We start from the raw sequence: 14,905 nt of genomic DNA, 5'->3' as shown, positions 1-14,905 counted from the left end.
TAATGATTTTAAAGGATATTACTTTTGCATGCTTTATTATCAAAATAATAGTTACACTCATTTTATTAATACATTTTAAAATTAATATATTCGTTTAGTCATCCATTAGTTACAGGATATGTTTTTATTTTAAGTCATTTAAAGTTTGAATAGTTATCTTCTTTATAACAGCTGCAACAATTTTCTTTACGGAATCACCAGAGTAATTTTGATTGTCATCAAAATTAACTGATATTGTTTGGAATGTATCATTCATAATATTTTTGACTTTATCTCCAATATTTTGATCATTGACTGATTTTGTATCTTCTGATACACTTTGGTATTTCTTATTTAAGTCTGCTATCTCAACATCCTTGGCATTCACAATAGAATCGAAACATGATATTTTTTTACATAACTCATGTTTTTCCTTTGTTTGGGCAATCTTTTCTGTGTCACACTTGTTTTGCAAAAGTTGAAGTTCTTTTTGAAGATTTGATACTTGTATACATTTGTCCTCATTAAACTTTTCTAGATCAGATATTTTGTTTTTTAATAATTCTATCTCCTTATCATTTTTTGATATAGCTGTTGTGGCTAAAATGTTATCTATGCTTAGCTTATCATTTCTTGATTTTAATAAGTCTTCATAAATCTTTATTTTATGTTCATATTCTGCAAGCAGTTTCATAAGTATATCAGTTTGGGCACTTGTGTTTCCTCCTTGTTCTAAGTTACTCATTTTATTGAGTACAGAATCTACTTTATCATTTATCCTATTCATATTTATTCTTAACTCACTATTACTTATTCTTTGTTCTGATATGAACATACCAAACTCATTACTGGGACATGTAAATATGCTTGAATTTGCTACAGGTAATAATTGACTGCTATGAGAAGTATAAACTGAAACCTTATCAATGGGCTCAGTTTTGGGAAGAACCACTAAATCAGGTGAATCAGATGATTGCTGTGACTGTGATATTATACTATCTGCAGTAGATTTTTTCAAAACCGATTTTACTGGTTTGTGTCTGACAGTTTTTGGTTGAATTTCTGTATCCATAGTATCTGATGAGTCACTTGTTACTTCTGAATGTTGGGCGCGAGTTGGAAGCACTGAGTGACCCATATTAGCCATTCTATTCAAGATAGAAGCCTTAGTCTTTCTGTTTACTGAAGAATCTGTGTCACTTTCTTTATCAGTCTTAGAGAGTTCAGATGTCATATTTGTTTTTGGTTCCATGTTACTGGGATTAGGGGGCCCTTGATTTTCATTGGCTGTATGTTTAATAGTCAGTCCTAAGTTCATTAAATGTTCAGCTACTTTTGTTATTTTGTCTTCAGTGCCATATATACTCCAGTACCTTCTGAGATTATCATAATATGATATATAGGCAAGGTTTCTAATTGTTACTGTCAAATTAGGTGAAATTGTGGCACAGGATAAGGTTGTCTTATTAGAGTCATATAGGATAATGTTATGGTCTCCAGTTTTATGAATTTTGACGATGGCAAATCCTAATTGGCCTCTTGCAGTGTATACATTGTTTGACCTGGAATTATTAAGTTCAATTAAGTACATGTTTAAATATAATAATGTTTTGTTATGTATGTGTATTTAATTACCACTCATGTCCAAAGAGACTACAAGCAAATATAACATCTGTAGTTTTCATTTGTTCTGGCTTAGGTTTTGGTGGAATATTTTGTGGCTTTGGAGGTATATATTTTAAAGTGTCATTTACTGGCTCTTCAATATTTTTTGTAGTATTTCCAAATATATTTGCTAGAGATGTGCTGAAATAGACAATTTATTTTGTAAAAATAAGAGAAAATAAGTACAAGATAGCCTTTTTAAACTGATTAACATGAACAAGAACAAGTTTTTTAATTGTATAGAATATTAATTAAAATAAAGTACATATAAATAATAAAATGAAATACGACAGTTGCGTTTTCTTTGTAGATATAAAATAAGGCTTTTTGGACATCAACAATAATATTATTTAGCTTAAGTAATAGCATTTACCCAGCTACTGGTGTAAAAAAATCATCATCAACTTCTTCGGTTTCTAACATTTTCACGTATTTAAAAGGTTCAAAGGCGTAAAATTGTTCGTCAAGGAGTTTGAAGATCACTAAAGCTTTATTCAATCGTGTATGTTTCACTGTGATTACAAAATTAATTTTTAAAATTGCTTAATTGATATTTCACAAAGACGAGTATATTATACAGTCATAATGTCAAAATAACAGAACAACTATTTCTGGTTATCAGTGACATCAAAACAACCGGCGCTAGTGAATCATACTGAGAGAGATGAAGAATGTTTACAATTCGACTAAATATTTTATTATTTAGTCGAACTATTACAATGATTATATATATTTTTTTAATTTGTACTATTTCTGTTGACATAATAATTACAAGAAATACATTACTATAGTACCTATTCATGACACAAGAAAAATAAATTTCTTTCGACTTTCATTCGAGCAAATTCTGTTTTAACGTAATTTTCTGTTTGGGTACTTTGGGTTAAAATATCGACTAATCAATCTGACAATGACAACCAATGTTTTCAGCTATTGCATCCCTAGTGGGCCTATTCGAACGTGCGCAAATCGTACTTGTTCATTTTAGTTTTTCTTATCACCGTTCCGTACAATTGATAGAAAATCTACCAATTATTATATTTTAAATCAATTCTAGTGTTCATTTAGCTGTGATAATTTGTAGTCGTGAGTTGTGACCAAACCAAACGATGCCAGACACATTTACTTGCATAACCTGCCAGGTGATGTTTAAAACGCCTGAACTACAACGTGAGCATTATAAACAGGACTGGCACAGGTACAATTTGAAAAGGAAAGTTGCAGCAATACCCCCCGTGACTCTGGAAGAGTTCGAACTACGGGCCAAGGAACACAGGGAACAAAGTCAGAATGTCGATCGTGATGAATCAGAATACTGCAAGTATTGTTCTAAGATGTTTAATACAAAGAACGCATATAACAATCACTTAAACAGTAAGAAGCACAAAGTATCGCAGGAGAAATACGTAGAAAACAAAGAAGATGAGCAAAGTGGCCATTCAGATACTGATAGTTTTGTTAAGGTTGAGCCAAGTTCAAACACTTCAAAGGAACCAAACAAGTTTGTTGTAGTTAGTGCTAATGATTCTGATGACGAAGAAATTGAAACTGATTCCGAAATTGAGGAGGTATTTCATGTTCATCTTGATTTTTATGAGATAGAATAAATTAAGAACTGTTTTTTTTTAATATTCTCAACATTTTTTAACATTGTGCAATAGCAATGACAATATAAACAAATCATTACAAGTTATTGATAATAATTATATTAAAACTGTTGTTTTTTTCAGCTTGATTCAGATGAGTGGGAGGAATGTCGTATCTTGGGTAGTGATTCTCTTATCAAGCCTCAAGACTGTCTGTTCTGCGGCCACCACAGCAAAAACATGGTCAAGAATCTCAAACATATGTCTGAGGCCCATTCATTCTTCATACCAGATGTAGAATACTGTGTTAATATTAAAGACCTTCTTTTGTATTTAGGGGAAAAGGTGAGATCTGTTCTGTTTTTATTCCATTTAGTATAGTTAAACAATTTTAATAAATAGATTTTCAACATACTCAAAGCAATAACAACCATTGTTCACAACAGTTGATTTTAGCAATGATGTAAGTTGGCTGTAATACAATTTGATAGTATCTTCTAAAATCTTTATCAAGAGGAGATATCCAACTAATGTAACATGTACCCAGCGTTTTGTTAGTTGTGTTCATATCACAACTTTTTCACCACAATAATGTCTATTTTTTGCTTTGTCATGTATAGATGACTGGCAGTTGACTTTATAATCTTGGTACTGAAATATAATAATATAATTTGTAAAAGTTAATGGGTAGCTCAAGGTTAATTCTTGAATTGTACCTGATACAAGTAGGTGCTGTACTTTGAGTAACAAGGAAACTTCTAGGAGGACCCATTTGTGACCGAAATGGCATCGGAAAGCTCAATAGACAATTTTATTGACAACCTTTAAAGAGTTTTCTATAATCCTAATGTTAATTTTGCAGATTTCACGTGGTTTTATGTGCTTATGGTGCAATGACACCGGTAAAACATTTTATTCTATGGAAGCAGTTCGAGGACATATGGTTGATAAAGGACACTGCAAAATGCTACATGAAGGACTGGCATTAGCTGAATATGCTGATTATTATGATTACAGGTATAATACAATTTATTTTATGCAATATACAGTTTTTTGAGTAATAAATACAAGTGCTCAGGTGACATTTGTTTGTAATTATCAGTTAATTAATATGAACAAAACAGTTTCGCTATTTTGTTCGTGAATTTCGGTGTATATTATTGTCACTGCCATTTATCTTAATGTTAAAAAGTAAATTACTTTCATATAAATTTTTAAATTGCTAAGCCATGCCCTAAGCTGTTCTATGCTTGCACAAAAATTCAAGTCACAAGTCATTCAACACACTTAAAATATTGAATAAAAGGATATTTTAGACCTGTAATGTCGACTTATTCATGAAATTATACTTATTTTTTAGTACATCATATCCTGATCACAAGGATGGTGATGAAGAAATGTCGGTTGATGAAGAAGTAGAAGGTCCGTCAGCACTGGAGAGTGATGACTATCAGTTGGTGCTTCCCTCTGGTGTTGTCGTTGGACACCGATCCCTTATGAAGTAAGTAGTATTCTTTCAATGTTGCTGTAACCGCTTATGTGAAGATAAGATTTGTTTTTCGTGTTAAAAAAACAGTATTTTTTACATAATAGCAGCATGAAGTATCAAGTCAAATAAAATAAAAAAAAACCTAACATAATGAGCAACATATGACTCATGGGATATGAGTGCACTGGAAATTTATAATGTACTAGCTGTTGCCCGCGACTTCGTCCGCTTGCTAAAGAAGATATGAGATAGGAATTTTTGAATGGAAGCCCTCGAAAATGAATAATTTTCCCTGTTTTTTCCACACTTTCCATTGTATCTTCGCTGCTATTAGTCGCAGCGTGATGGTATATAGCCTAAAACCTTCCTCGATGAATGGTCTATTCAATAAAAAAAATTTTTTTTTGAACCAGTAGTTCCTCAGACTAGCGCTTTCAAACAAACAAACTCTCCAGCTTTATATATTAGTATAGATTACCATGGAAGATACATGACTATACAATTTACGTGAATTGCATTCGTTCATAATGGATTGTGTGCATGACCTTAAATTATGCAACCTTCAGTACAGAAAGTTTACTTAAAGGAAATCGATTGCACCAGAACTCAATATTACACTGTTTATGTTGTACTTATGTTAGTAATTTGTTTTATTCAGACATGAAGATAAATTTATTTATTAAATTTTTGATGTTTTTTCTTTTAGCATGAAATTCATTGGTGTATTAGCTTGGACAGTCCCAGTGTTGACCAAACACTGCGTACCAGTGTACCATTTTGCCAGTAATTTCGATCCCTTGCTTATTGCTCCAGTCAAGTCCATTGGCAAAGAACCTTTAAATTTTTCATCAATCGTCCCGAGATCTCTTTAATAGTGTCGACTTTAGAGTCGCAGTTCGTATGTAGTGTCATGTATTTTTTTTATACTAACAAGTTTTTTATTTAATTTCAGGTACTACAAACAAAATTTGAGTCAAAACAGTCAAGCTTTAGTAAAGAAATCAGACCGCAAGCTACACAGGCTTCTCGGTGTATACCGGGCTCTCGGCTGGGCGCCAAAAGAACAAGCGTTAGCAGCAAAGTAAGTCAGATAATTCAAACAAAACGTTTTCTAATATAGAATACCAAGTCCTAAAAACAATGGAACATTCGTTGTGTAGACAACAGTTGGCTGACGCATTCAAAGGCGTATTTTACTTTGTATAATCACTATAATATGTAATGATTACACACGATGTGGCCTTGAATTTGAAAGTCACGCCATTTTGTTGCTTTGTTTATGTCAATAATATAATCAATATGGCCATTATCATCCCTAGAATAACTGTGATATCATATGCCATATGTTTCTTTCCCATAGAATGATGGCATATGAAATATTTTGTGTGTGGATGTTATTGTTTTATGTGTGTTTAGGCTTCAATTCAGCACATTTATACATTATATTCTTAGCTGACTGGCTGGTTGGTCTAGTGGTTAGAGGCCCTAACTGCATTGGAGGTCGTAGATTCGATTCCTAACCAGGACAAATGTTTTTTCTGTGTCTGGGTGTTATTTATCATACCAATTGCCTAGTACTCATCATACAAGCTTTGCTTAGTTTGAGACTAAATGGTGTTGTGTGAAAGTTGTGGTTTATAAAGAAGTTACTTTTTATATCTTTACTTATACGACACTTTATATTTACAGGAAAGCCCGTGACATCCACTTCATGAAACGCGTACAAGCCAAGTGGCAGATGAAGCTGTCGCTTAAAGCAAACAAGTTCCAGAAACATTACCGAGCTCAAGTCAACTTCTAGTTCACCTTTTATTATGAAATGTTGTTATATTAGAAATGTTATAAATTTCATTACTTTAGTTCAATCATTTTTTTAGCTCATATAATTTATTTTTAAACATGACAATGGACTGTAGCAATATTGCTAACTCATTTATTGCCGTACTTGGTAATTAATGTTTACCGTATCTTCGCTGTTTTTGCACATGGTGCTTTCACAAAAATGTGACTTAACGCTACCTGAAATCGTAATAAATATTACCCAGTAGAGAATCATTAATGTCTGTTGTTACTTTTAAATAATCAGAGCCCCAACCACGAACTCTTTAAAAAAATATTCGGAATTCGGAAACGGTGTTATGAACTAAGTCTCCGTACCAATTGTCATGTTACGAATACTTTGTGACTAGTGTTCGTCGTAGAGGGGCTCTTAAGCAGGGTACAAACGTGGACAAATTATGTGTCTTGCGTCAGGTACATGTTACCGGTAAAGATTTGATTTTTCTATAACCATTATTAAATAATCCACTCTCTCCATACGTAAATTGTGTGAATAACCGCTATAATAATATGACACAGTATGACAGCGACACAGATCCTTGTACTTTCATTGTATGTCAGAACTTCCATTTTATTTGAAATAGTTATTATCATTATTTCAGGTATAAAGAATCCAATGTAACGTAACGTAATCTTTCCTTTTAACAGTCTGTAGTTATTATTATTTAATAATGATGATTTTACGATCTCGTAATAAAGGGTACCAAATCAATAAAATTGACTATTTTTTTCAATATTTATCTATGGAATATAAATTTCTGTTATAACGGAACTGTAGGCACGAAATTGCTCTAAAGTGTTTTAATACGTAAAAACTATTGTCAATTGTAGAATAAATATTAAATTTGTTGTGCTGTGATTGTGCTCCAATAAAGTATATGGTCTTGAAATAGTAACACTTAGATCTTGCAAAATAGACAATCATCAATCACATGTCTGCTTGTTTCAGCAGTGCAGTGGATAAGAACTGAGTAATATTAGGCTCTCTTTCATATACGTATTTAACAAAAGTCATGTCATAGTCATACACTGCATATTTAGTGACGACAATAAGATGCCTAACTCGTTATGGAAATTTTTAGTTTTGCTTGCTATCCATCTTACTTTGGCAAGTGGGAAGTAGCACATCCAGTACGAAACTAGATACTAAAATTCTACAAGAAATAATTTTTAAATTGTTATGCAATATTCGCACAAAACGTGAATTGATACGATGATATATTGTTAATTAACCATACTATTTTCCTGACGGATAATAAATTAATACTTCATAGTTTATCTGTTATTATAAATAGTCTTGTTCCATAACGATAACACGATGTTGGTTGTGTAGTTTTTATGTCATGATGTATCTAAATGCGTAGCTGATACTACGTACTGATATTAATGTTATATATTCGGCATTACATAATGTATAGAGATATACTGTATACATATAGGTAGTACACAGGGCATGGCGATTTCTTGGTGTTTACTCCACAGCCGTTAAGTTTGACTGGCACGTCTATATTTTACAAAAGCATATATCACAAAGTCTATCCATTATGCAAGACTTTTAACCAGCTTGAATCTGGGATCGTAGTGTCTTTGGTGCGTTTAAAGAATGTTTGCTTTCACTTAGCAAAGACGGTTTAAATCATCGGTGTACATGGTGCTGTGTAGGCGTGTGAGTGACAGCCATTGTTTATTAACATCGAAAGACACTGTAAAACTAGGGCTACTCACACATAGCGACAAGCGCAGAGATGAGTTAAATTGTTTATACCTGCCCGCTTCCCAGGTCATAGCATTACAGATACAAAATAAAAAGATCCAAACAATATTTGTTGTTTTATTTCACTGTGGTTGTCGTAAGACTCGTGACAGTGGTTGTTTCAGCGGTTGTTGTGTCAGTTGTGGTGGCCTTCGGACTTGTTGTAACAGTCGAGGTTTGTTTAGTTGGTTTCACAGTCGTACTTTTTCGAGCTCTGACTTGCGGCGGCACGTACACCTTGTAAACCCTCTCCTTGCCATCAGTCACGTCCTTCTCATCTTTACTTCTCACTTCAACCTGGTTCTCATCAATGGAGTCTATAGTCCAGGGAATTTTAACAGGATTCCTATCTATAGACAAACTTATCTTGTACAACGGGAATGTTGTCATCTTCCCTTTGAAATACCGATTTATGATCTTCGATAGTTCTTCGTTTATAACATACTTGGATTGGAAATCTGGTATCTTATGAACGTACTTGCCGATTATGGTCTTTATTTCCTCGTTAATATCGGTTTTTACTAAGGGTTCTAGACAGTTGACTGCTGAGATCATCGTTATCATCTGTAAATCATAGTTTGGTGGTTCAGGTTATTTAAAGCTAAATAATTTTTGGCACTATGCTTTCACGTGCTCTTTTAGGCACCGATAAGGCAAGACAATTATCTATTGATTTTGTGGCAGAAAAATGGTGATCAGGTCAAGAGTAAATATGTACAGTCAGCGCCAAAAGTCGATGAACAGAATCAATTTTACAAAACACCTGTTCACAATAAAATGCTATAAGTTACAGTCGCAACTAGGAAACAAAATAGCCTGTACACCAGGAATTTACAAAAGTCGTTAAACACGAGTACTTCAAAAGTATCTGTGCACTAGTATTACTAAAGTCGCTGAACACCATCAATCCAAATGTTGCTGAACATCATTCTATCAAAAGTCACTAAACAGCAGAAAGGACAAAATAGGCAATACGATGGTAAAGTAACTAGTAGTTAGTAAAGTTTTTAGGCAACTTAAATGTACTCACCAAAAGAAAAAACATCATGGAAAAAAATAAGGGAGTATGAAGGGTAGAATAATATAAATGCTTCGGAAACTCAATAGAAAAACTCGTAAAATAAATTTTATGATCAGCTACAATGCATAGGTAAGGTGCGTCACGCTGATTAAAACTTGGCTCTTTGAATGCTGATTGATAGCAATAAAAAAGGCATTCACTTTAATACTTTATTGTAAGACTGAAGGTAGGTAAATATATAAAATTATTTAGGTAGGTATGTGAACACCTTTCGGTTATTAGCACTATAAAATAAAAAGTACTCAGTTATAATAGTGGGTATCTACACCTTGCAGTTGCCTATCCCTCTATTATAGGCACATACACACATACACATTTGATAGATTTGTTTTATACTTAACATTTACTACAAGTAGATATATGCAGGTAATAAGTCTAAATTTCATAGCCACTCATTTATTTACATCGAGAAATTTAGATTTACGTGCTACTCAGTCATTACGAAGCCGGCTTATTGGGATCCTGGATAGGTAGATCCAATACCCCACGGGGCGCAGTGCCTCGCCTTGAGAAACCCAATGCTGCTTTCAGGATACATAAGCCAGCTTCGATAGTTTGATTTCTGTCTTTTTCATTGCCAATGGCAGGGTTAACCTCAACGAGGTCCACGGCACGAAGGCGGCCAGTCGCGTGCACTATCTCCATCAGACAGATGGCCTCGCGAAGAGTCAATCCTCCGCGAACTAAGAAATTAAATACATATTAAATTAATTTTCAGATAATATATATACTATTTGAAAGTAAAAAATAAAAATAAATTTTTAATAGGATATGAAAACAAGGAATAAAGATTTGCGAACCCTCTTATGTACTTTTAGCAGGATATCATAATATATTTAGCATACCCTACTAACTAATTAAGAATTAATCAATACTTGAGGATACAAACCTGGAGTACCAGTGCTGGGTGCCTCCAATGCGTCCAGTGCATCGATATCGAAACTCACGTGGATTGGTCTACTGCTAGTCGGATCCAGAGCTTGCAATACATGCTGTATGGAGTTCTTGATACCATGCCTGCAAAAAAATGTTATTAACACCAAAACTAGTTTAAACTGTTTACTGAAGAAATAGGCCAGAAATATCTTAAAACACAACGTAGGCTTAAAGTATTTAAGCAATACTCACTCTTCCACATCTTCCATCGCAAATGTCGGCACTTTATACTTTTCTATGGCAAGCCTTTCAAAATTATCAACGGAACGAAGGCCAATGTATCCCAAGCTCTTAATGGAGAATCTGCGGAAACATGGACATTATAGCTAGCGAAAATTATTCCGAATGTTTATATGGAACATTGAAATAATCGTTTACTTACACGGGATCTTGCCAGTCCATTGTGGGTAGGTATGGCCAGTAATTGCGAAATTCCGTGACTAGTAGAGCGACTGGCATTCCGTGTACTGAACCCGAATCTGATGTTTTGTTAGTGTTAATGTCTGCATGAGCGTCCACCCAAACAAGGATCATATCTTCATTAACTTTGTAGTGCCCGTCGACAGTCCCTGAAATTATTTAAACAATTTGAGATTTTGGCGTTTTGATTTGATTATGAGGTAAGTAACTATTTTGTCTTTTGATGGGGTACAGTCATATCTTTTATATAATGAATTAGGCTCAAGATGCAATAACTCACATAGTTACTTTTAAGAGCATTTGATGAAAATATCTAATGTTTTCGCAAATGTTTTGGAAAAAACGATAAGTACTAACCGACACCAATAGAGTGATCACCACCAATAGTGACCACGATCCTGTCATCCTTGAGAACTTGTGTGACTCGTTCAGATAGTTTCTTGTTGCATGCTGAGACCAGAGCCAAGTGGGCCATATTATCCACCTTCACTTCTTTAATATCCGGTGTTTCGATGTCGCCATAGTCTTTGACGTCGAGCCCCTCTGAAGGTTAAAACTGCAGTTATAATATTGTAAAGCTTGGCCATTTACCAGTTACCTACTGGTAAATGGTACCTAGCTACTGGTAATAGCCTTCACGGACTTGCCACCATCTCTTAAAAGAAAACCGGAGGACAGGTGCAGTTGTAGGAGCTTGACTGCAGATGATTGGTGTGACGTCACATCCAATACGTACGGCTTATGGCAACTGTGTTACTAAAGGACCCTGGCCATAAGTTAGTGTGACCAAAAAAAACATGAGTCGCAAAATTGACATGTTCATTAGAATGATCCTATTATAGTCACACAAGTTGGATAAGAACGTTTTGTAGAGCTTTATGGTAGTTCAATGTCAAATCGTTGATATACTTGAGGAGTCTCCGAGTCTGTTGGTCAAGGTCATACTTACATTATCAAGGGCCGCATTATTGTTCACATAAAAATATATCATAGTCAGTGAAGCGTTCTGACCGAGATAAGTAGGTAAAGAGTCTGGAGCAAATCGATAAAACAATACGTATGATACAATAAGAATATGGGTGAGGTAGCTAATAATATATGTAACTAAATATTCATATCGTCAAATAAGTTTACTCTCTGTTATGTAAAGGCCTATTTTATAGCGTGAGCTCAAATATTCTAAGGTATTTATTCCAAGTACCTATTAAAAAAAAAAATACTTTATGCTCTACCAAAAAGGCCAAAGGAGTATTAAGGATGAACCAAGGAGTTTGCCCACATAAAACAAAATTATTTATTCTGTTGGGTATTGAACATCATTTTCACGTGTCATAATTTTGACATAATAATATTTCGTACATCACCGGGATATTTTGTGACGTCTTGAGGATTATGATGATTTTTATTTACTTTGATTCTAGCTGGAGTCCTCTGCTGTGAGAAATTTGTTCTAAGATGCACTACTATTACTGTTTTAAAGTGATTGTTTACCGATCTCCTTTAGTTTTGAAATGAGGCCGGCAGCGCGGAGAGCGGCCGGTGCCACACTCACTCCATATTTCTTCTGACCCTTCTCGAACGGCACACCAATGATCCCAACTTTTCGTAGTGGCTGCAATTTCTTTCCTTGACTCATTTTTCGCACAGTTACTCTACAAAGATTCATTTTGGTTATATTTATAAAATACTAATAAACGTCAAGATGTTCACGAAAGCATTTGACGGTTTGAGATAACTAACAGCGGACTAAAATAATGTGTCTTATCATTTCGGTACCGACGAGAGTCAGAGGTTAAAATTTATGGTAACATCTACATTTTTAAGAACGTCATTTTATTAATTTTATGATTATACTAATCGAAGTAACATCGCTTGGTTAGAGAAATCTTTAAAATTAATGGATAACAATCACCTGTCAGAAATGTCAATTTTAGAGGTTCACTATAGGTAATCCGAATTCTGAGGTATAATAATATATGTAATAATTAACATATTGTCGGATCAAAGAAACTCAATAATAAATGTTATTACATAATTATTGCGGAGCTATAAAATCTATACCCTATACCTACAAGGCTGAGTGCAGTACCGTATTAGGAGTAATGTACTTACACGTTCTCGTTCAATCTGAGTTTGAGCTGCAGACGATTCTTTGCTTCATTTTTATGCACTTGGTATTGTCCAAAGTCACCACCCGTAACTACTTTATGCTCATTTCCGACGGAATATTAGCGAGTCAATTTTATAACAAGAGTTCATTTGCTTAAGTTCTTAAGAACGTGAATTCGATTAAAAAAACAATTCATTATTTCATCCAAGTGCTTTACTAATAACTAATAATATAATAAAATGTTCATTCATAGTAAGTCGCTCGACGCCGTTACTGTTAGTGCGCATTTTGATAACTATTGTAGAATTTGTTTGAGATTTGTCTATCCACGGTAGGTATGGGCCAATGACTGTGAAGATATTGTATTTGATTCCCAAATTTTTCATTGAAAGAGTGCCGCAGGGTGTGGCGGTAATCCCGACCAGTTCCGAACCGAATAAGACTGGAGCTCCAATTCCAAATTCATAAGTGTATGTCTTGGTGTACGTCGAGTACTCGATGCCACACACACAATAATACCATTTGGGATTCGTACAAGGAGTTTGATGGTATGCTTGTTGTTGTAGTGCTACCGTATCTGTAGTACCAAGTCGTCCATATCCAACAGCTACTAACCTTTTTTCTTTTAATTCCGAAGCATAATAGTTTCCTATATCCGCTGCATTAACAAATAACTCCAAGACAGGTCGGCTTACAAACACTAGGCCTATATTGCTATGCATTCGAGTGACATTAGGATCCGTAGTTTTCAGATCGAATATGTAATCTCCATGGAGTTTGGTGTAGGCGACATCAAATACGAGTTCGTTATTGATCTTTTTGTTGTACATGGCTGCACTGATTACCACATATTTCGGTTCGTAAGAGACACAGCTGCCTGAAGTGAGTATTGACTTTTTGCTGATGATGCTACCCGTGCAAATGTAGTCTTTGGTGCTGCTTAACAGGGCGACCACGTAAGGGTGCTCTTCTGCTAGTGCTTCTATGACTCTCCAGTCTTGAGGATTCGACGATGTAGTAAGCTTTACCAACACTGATTGAATATATATTATTATTAAAAATACTTTGATAATATGTAGCCATGTCAGAACCATGGCAAGCCAATTGAACGGGCATTTGATATTCGTTTTTAATACGAATATTAAAAGTAAAACATTTCTGAAAACTATTCTATCAAATATGTGTCAAGTGGTGAAGTGTCTTGTCTCTTTGAATTATGAAAAACTAAGAAGGTTAGTGCAACAATTTATTTAGTCTATTAGTCTAGTCTTCAGCATATGCTTTCTACAAATCTTTTACTTTGATCTCTAAGAAAAACATTGCTATTCCATCACCAAATCACCGCTTTAGACTCAGAAACATAGCAAGAAAATCAAAACCCCCACCCAACGTTCTTAATACATCAGTAAAGGATAAGCTAGTCCTTCTGTAATATAATTTACAAGCAGGTATTCTTTCGTGAAGTAGGTACTTGCGTTTTTCCGCGTTTCATCACGGCGGCGCTACGGGCGCCATGCTCTATCGGGGCGATCTCAGGTTGTCAGCGTCTTGCGGTGTTCCCTCGGTCACGAAACTGAAAACTTAGTCACATTCAGCTGAGTCATGGCGTTGAGGTAATGTGTTACACACGTGTCTATTGGTTATAAGATTAGCCATTCATTTTGTAAACTGGATTTCTTTCTATTTATAAGAATTAATTAAGTAGTAGTAGACAAGCGTTTGCGTGATCCACGAATGCTTGTCCTGGATGTCTTTGTGCATGGGATGAGACTTGAATGTTTGTGGAAAGCCCGCGACAAAAGTATTAAATTCCTTCCGGCGTTAAACTTTTTTTAATAATATGAGTTTCTTAAATTATCATCCAGCCCGTTCTTTCTCGATGAATTACACTTTAAAACCCTCGTTATGAGAATACATCTCTAAGAAATTATTTACAGATGAAAACGTTTGAAGCTTTAAAACTTTGTCCTTAAAACTCGCTTATGACAAGAGTTCATCAAAGTAGCTTTATTACTTGACAACTTACGGCAACTCGACATTGACTTCA

At 34.5% G+C, this 14,905-nt stretch overlaps 5 protein-coding genes across 7 annotated transcripts; 1 reads left to right on the top strand and 4 right to left on the bottom strand.

Moving 5' to 3' along the window:
- Positions 1-21: 21 nt before the first annotated feature.
- Positions 22-2,288, bottom strand: LOC113492617 (FK506-binding protein 5-like). Its single transcript, XM_026870164.1, has 3 exons — positions 2,018-2,288; positions 1,615-1,785; positions 22-1,541 (listed from the first exon to the last, which is right to left on the bottom strand). The coding sequence occupies exons 1-3, from the start codon at positions 2,065-2,067 to the stop codon at positions 125-127; spliced, it is 1,638 nt and encodes a 545-aa protein (XP_026725965.1). The 5' UTR covers positions 2,068-2,288; the 3' UTR covers positions 22-124.
- A 289-nt stretch (positions 2,289-2,577) lies between these two features.
- On the top strand, positions 2,578-8,378 carry LOC113492620 (zinc finger protein 622). Its single transcript, XM_026870166.1, has 6 exons — positions 2,578-3,212; positions 3,375-3,575; positions 4,093-4,247; positions 4,591-4,731; positions 5,672-5,800; positions 6,409-8,378. Exons 1-6 carry the CDS (start codon positions 2,754-2,756, stop codon positions 6,518-6,520), a joined length of 1,197 nt encoding a protein of 398 aa, XP_026725967.1. The 5' UTR covers positions 2,578-2,753; the 3' UTR covers positions 6,521-8,378.
- On the bottom strand, positions 8,376-9,454 carry LOC113492623. The gene is made up of 2 exons (XM_026870172.1): positions 9,342-9,454; positions 8,376-8,875 (listed from the first exon to the last, which is right to left on the bottom strand). The coding sequence occupies exons 1-2, from the start codon at positions 9,357-9,359 to the stop codon at positions 8,390-8,392; spliced, it is 504 nt and encodes a 167-aa protein (XP_026725973.1). The 5' UTR covers positions 9,360-9,454; the 3' UTR covers positions 8,376-8,389.
- A 73-nt stretch (positions 9,455-9,527) lies between these two features.
- On the bottom strand, positions 9,528-13,010 carry LOC113492621 (arginase, hepatic). 3 transcript variants are annotated; one of them, XM_026870168.1, is made up of 7 exons: positions 12,861-13,010; positions 12,240-12,400; positions 11,106-11,291; positions 10,711-10,897; positions 10,521-10,631; positions 10,282-10,409; positions 9,528-10,075 (listed from the first exon to the last, which is right to left on the bottom strand). In XM_026870168.1, exons 2-7 carry the CDS (start codon positions 12,382-12,384, stop codon positions 9,831-9,833), a joined length of 1,002 nt encoding a protein of 333 aa, XP_026725969.1. In that variant the 5' UTR covers positions 12,385-12,400; positions 12,861-13,010; the 3' UTR covers positions 9,528-9,830. The 3 variants fall into 3 exon arrangements, with proteins under 3 accessions (XP_026725969.1, XP_026725970.1, XP_026725968.1); XM_026870169.1 differs by lacking the exon at positions 12,861-13,010 and adding an exon at positions 12,489-12,639; XM_026870167.1 differs by lacking the exon at positions 12,861-13,010 and having other exon boundaries at positions 12,240-12,482.
- Positions 13,011-13,052: 42 nt separating this feature from the next.
- Positions 13,053-14,569, bottom strand: LOC113492622. The gene has a single exon (XM_026870171.1). It carries the CDS (start codon positions 13,950-13,952, stop codon positions 13,059-13,061), a length of 894 nt encoding a protein of 297 aa, XP_026725972.1. The 5' UTR covers positions 13,953-14,569; the 3' UTR covers positions 13,053-13,058.
- Positions 14,570-14,905: the final 336 nt, after the last annotated feature.

The sequence above is a fragment of the Trichoplusia ni genome, chromosome 4 (assembly GCF_003590095.1).
Source record: "Trichoplusia ni isolate ovarian cell line Hi5 chromosome 4, tn1, whole genome shotgun sequence".
Lineage (NCBI taxonomy): Eukaryota > Metazoa > Arthropoda > Insecta > Lepidoptera > Noctuidae > Trichoplusia > Trichoplusia ni.
Note: the sequence above shows the minus strand (reverse complement) of the source record. Positions and strands in the feature narration are given on the sequence as shown.

Coding starts and splice junctions, on each gene's coding strand:
- LOC113492617 (XM_026870164.1), bottom strand. CDS start 2,067: ATGTTAGAAACCGAAGAAGTTGATGATGATTTTTTTACACCAGTAGCT. Junction 1,786..2,017: donor TTTTTTACACCAGTAGCTGG/GTAAATGCTATT, acceptor TGTCTATTTCAG/CACATCTCTAGCAAATATAT. Junction 1,542..1,614: donor AGTCTCTTTGGACATGAGTG/GTAATTAAATAC, acceptor TAATAATTCCAG/GTCAAACAATGTATACACTG.
- LOC113492620 (XM_026870166.1), top strand. CDS start 2,754: ATGCCAGACACATTTACTTGCATAACCTGCCAGGTGATGTTTAAAACG. Junction 3,576..4,092: donor TTTTGTATTTAGGGGAAAAG/GTGAGATCTGTT, acceptor TTAATTTTGCAG/ATTTCACGTGGTTTTATGTG. Junction 4,248..4,590: donor GCTGATTATTATGATTACAG/GTATAATACAAT, acceptor CTTATTTTTTAG/TACATCATATCCTGATCACA.
- LOC113492621 (XM_026870167.1), bottom strand. CDS start 12,414: ATGAATCTTTGTAGAGTAACTGTGCGAAAAATGAGTCAAGGAAAGAAA. Junction 10,898..11,105: donor TGATCACTCTATTGGTGTCG/GTTAGTACTTAT, acceptor AAATAATTTCAG/GGACTGTCGACGGGCACTAC. Junction 10,632..10,710: donor ATGGACTGGCAAGATCCCGT/GTAAGTAAACGA, acceptor ATGTTTCCGCAG/ATTCTCCATTAAGAGCTTGG.
- LOC113492622 (XM_026870171.1), bottom strand. CDS start 13,952: ATGGTTCTGACATGGCTACATATTATCAAAGTATTTTTAATAATAATA.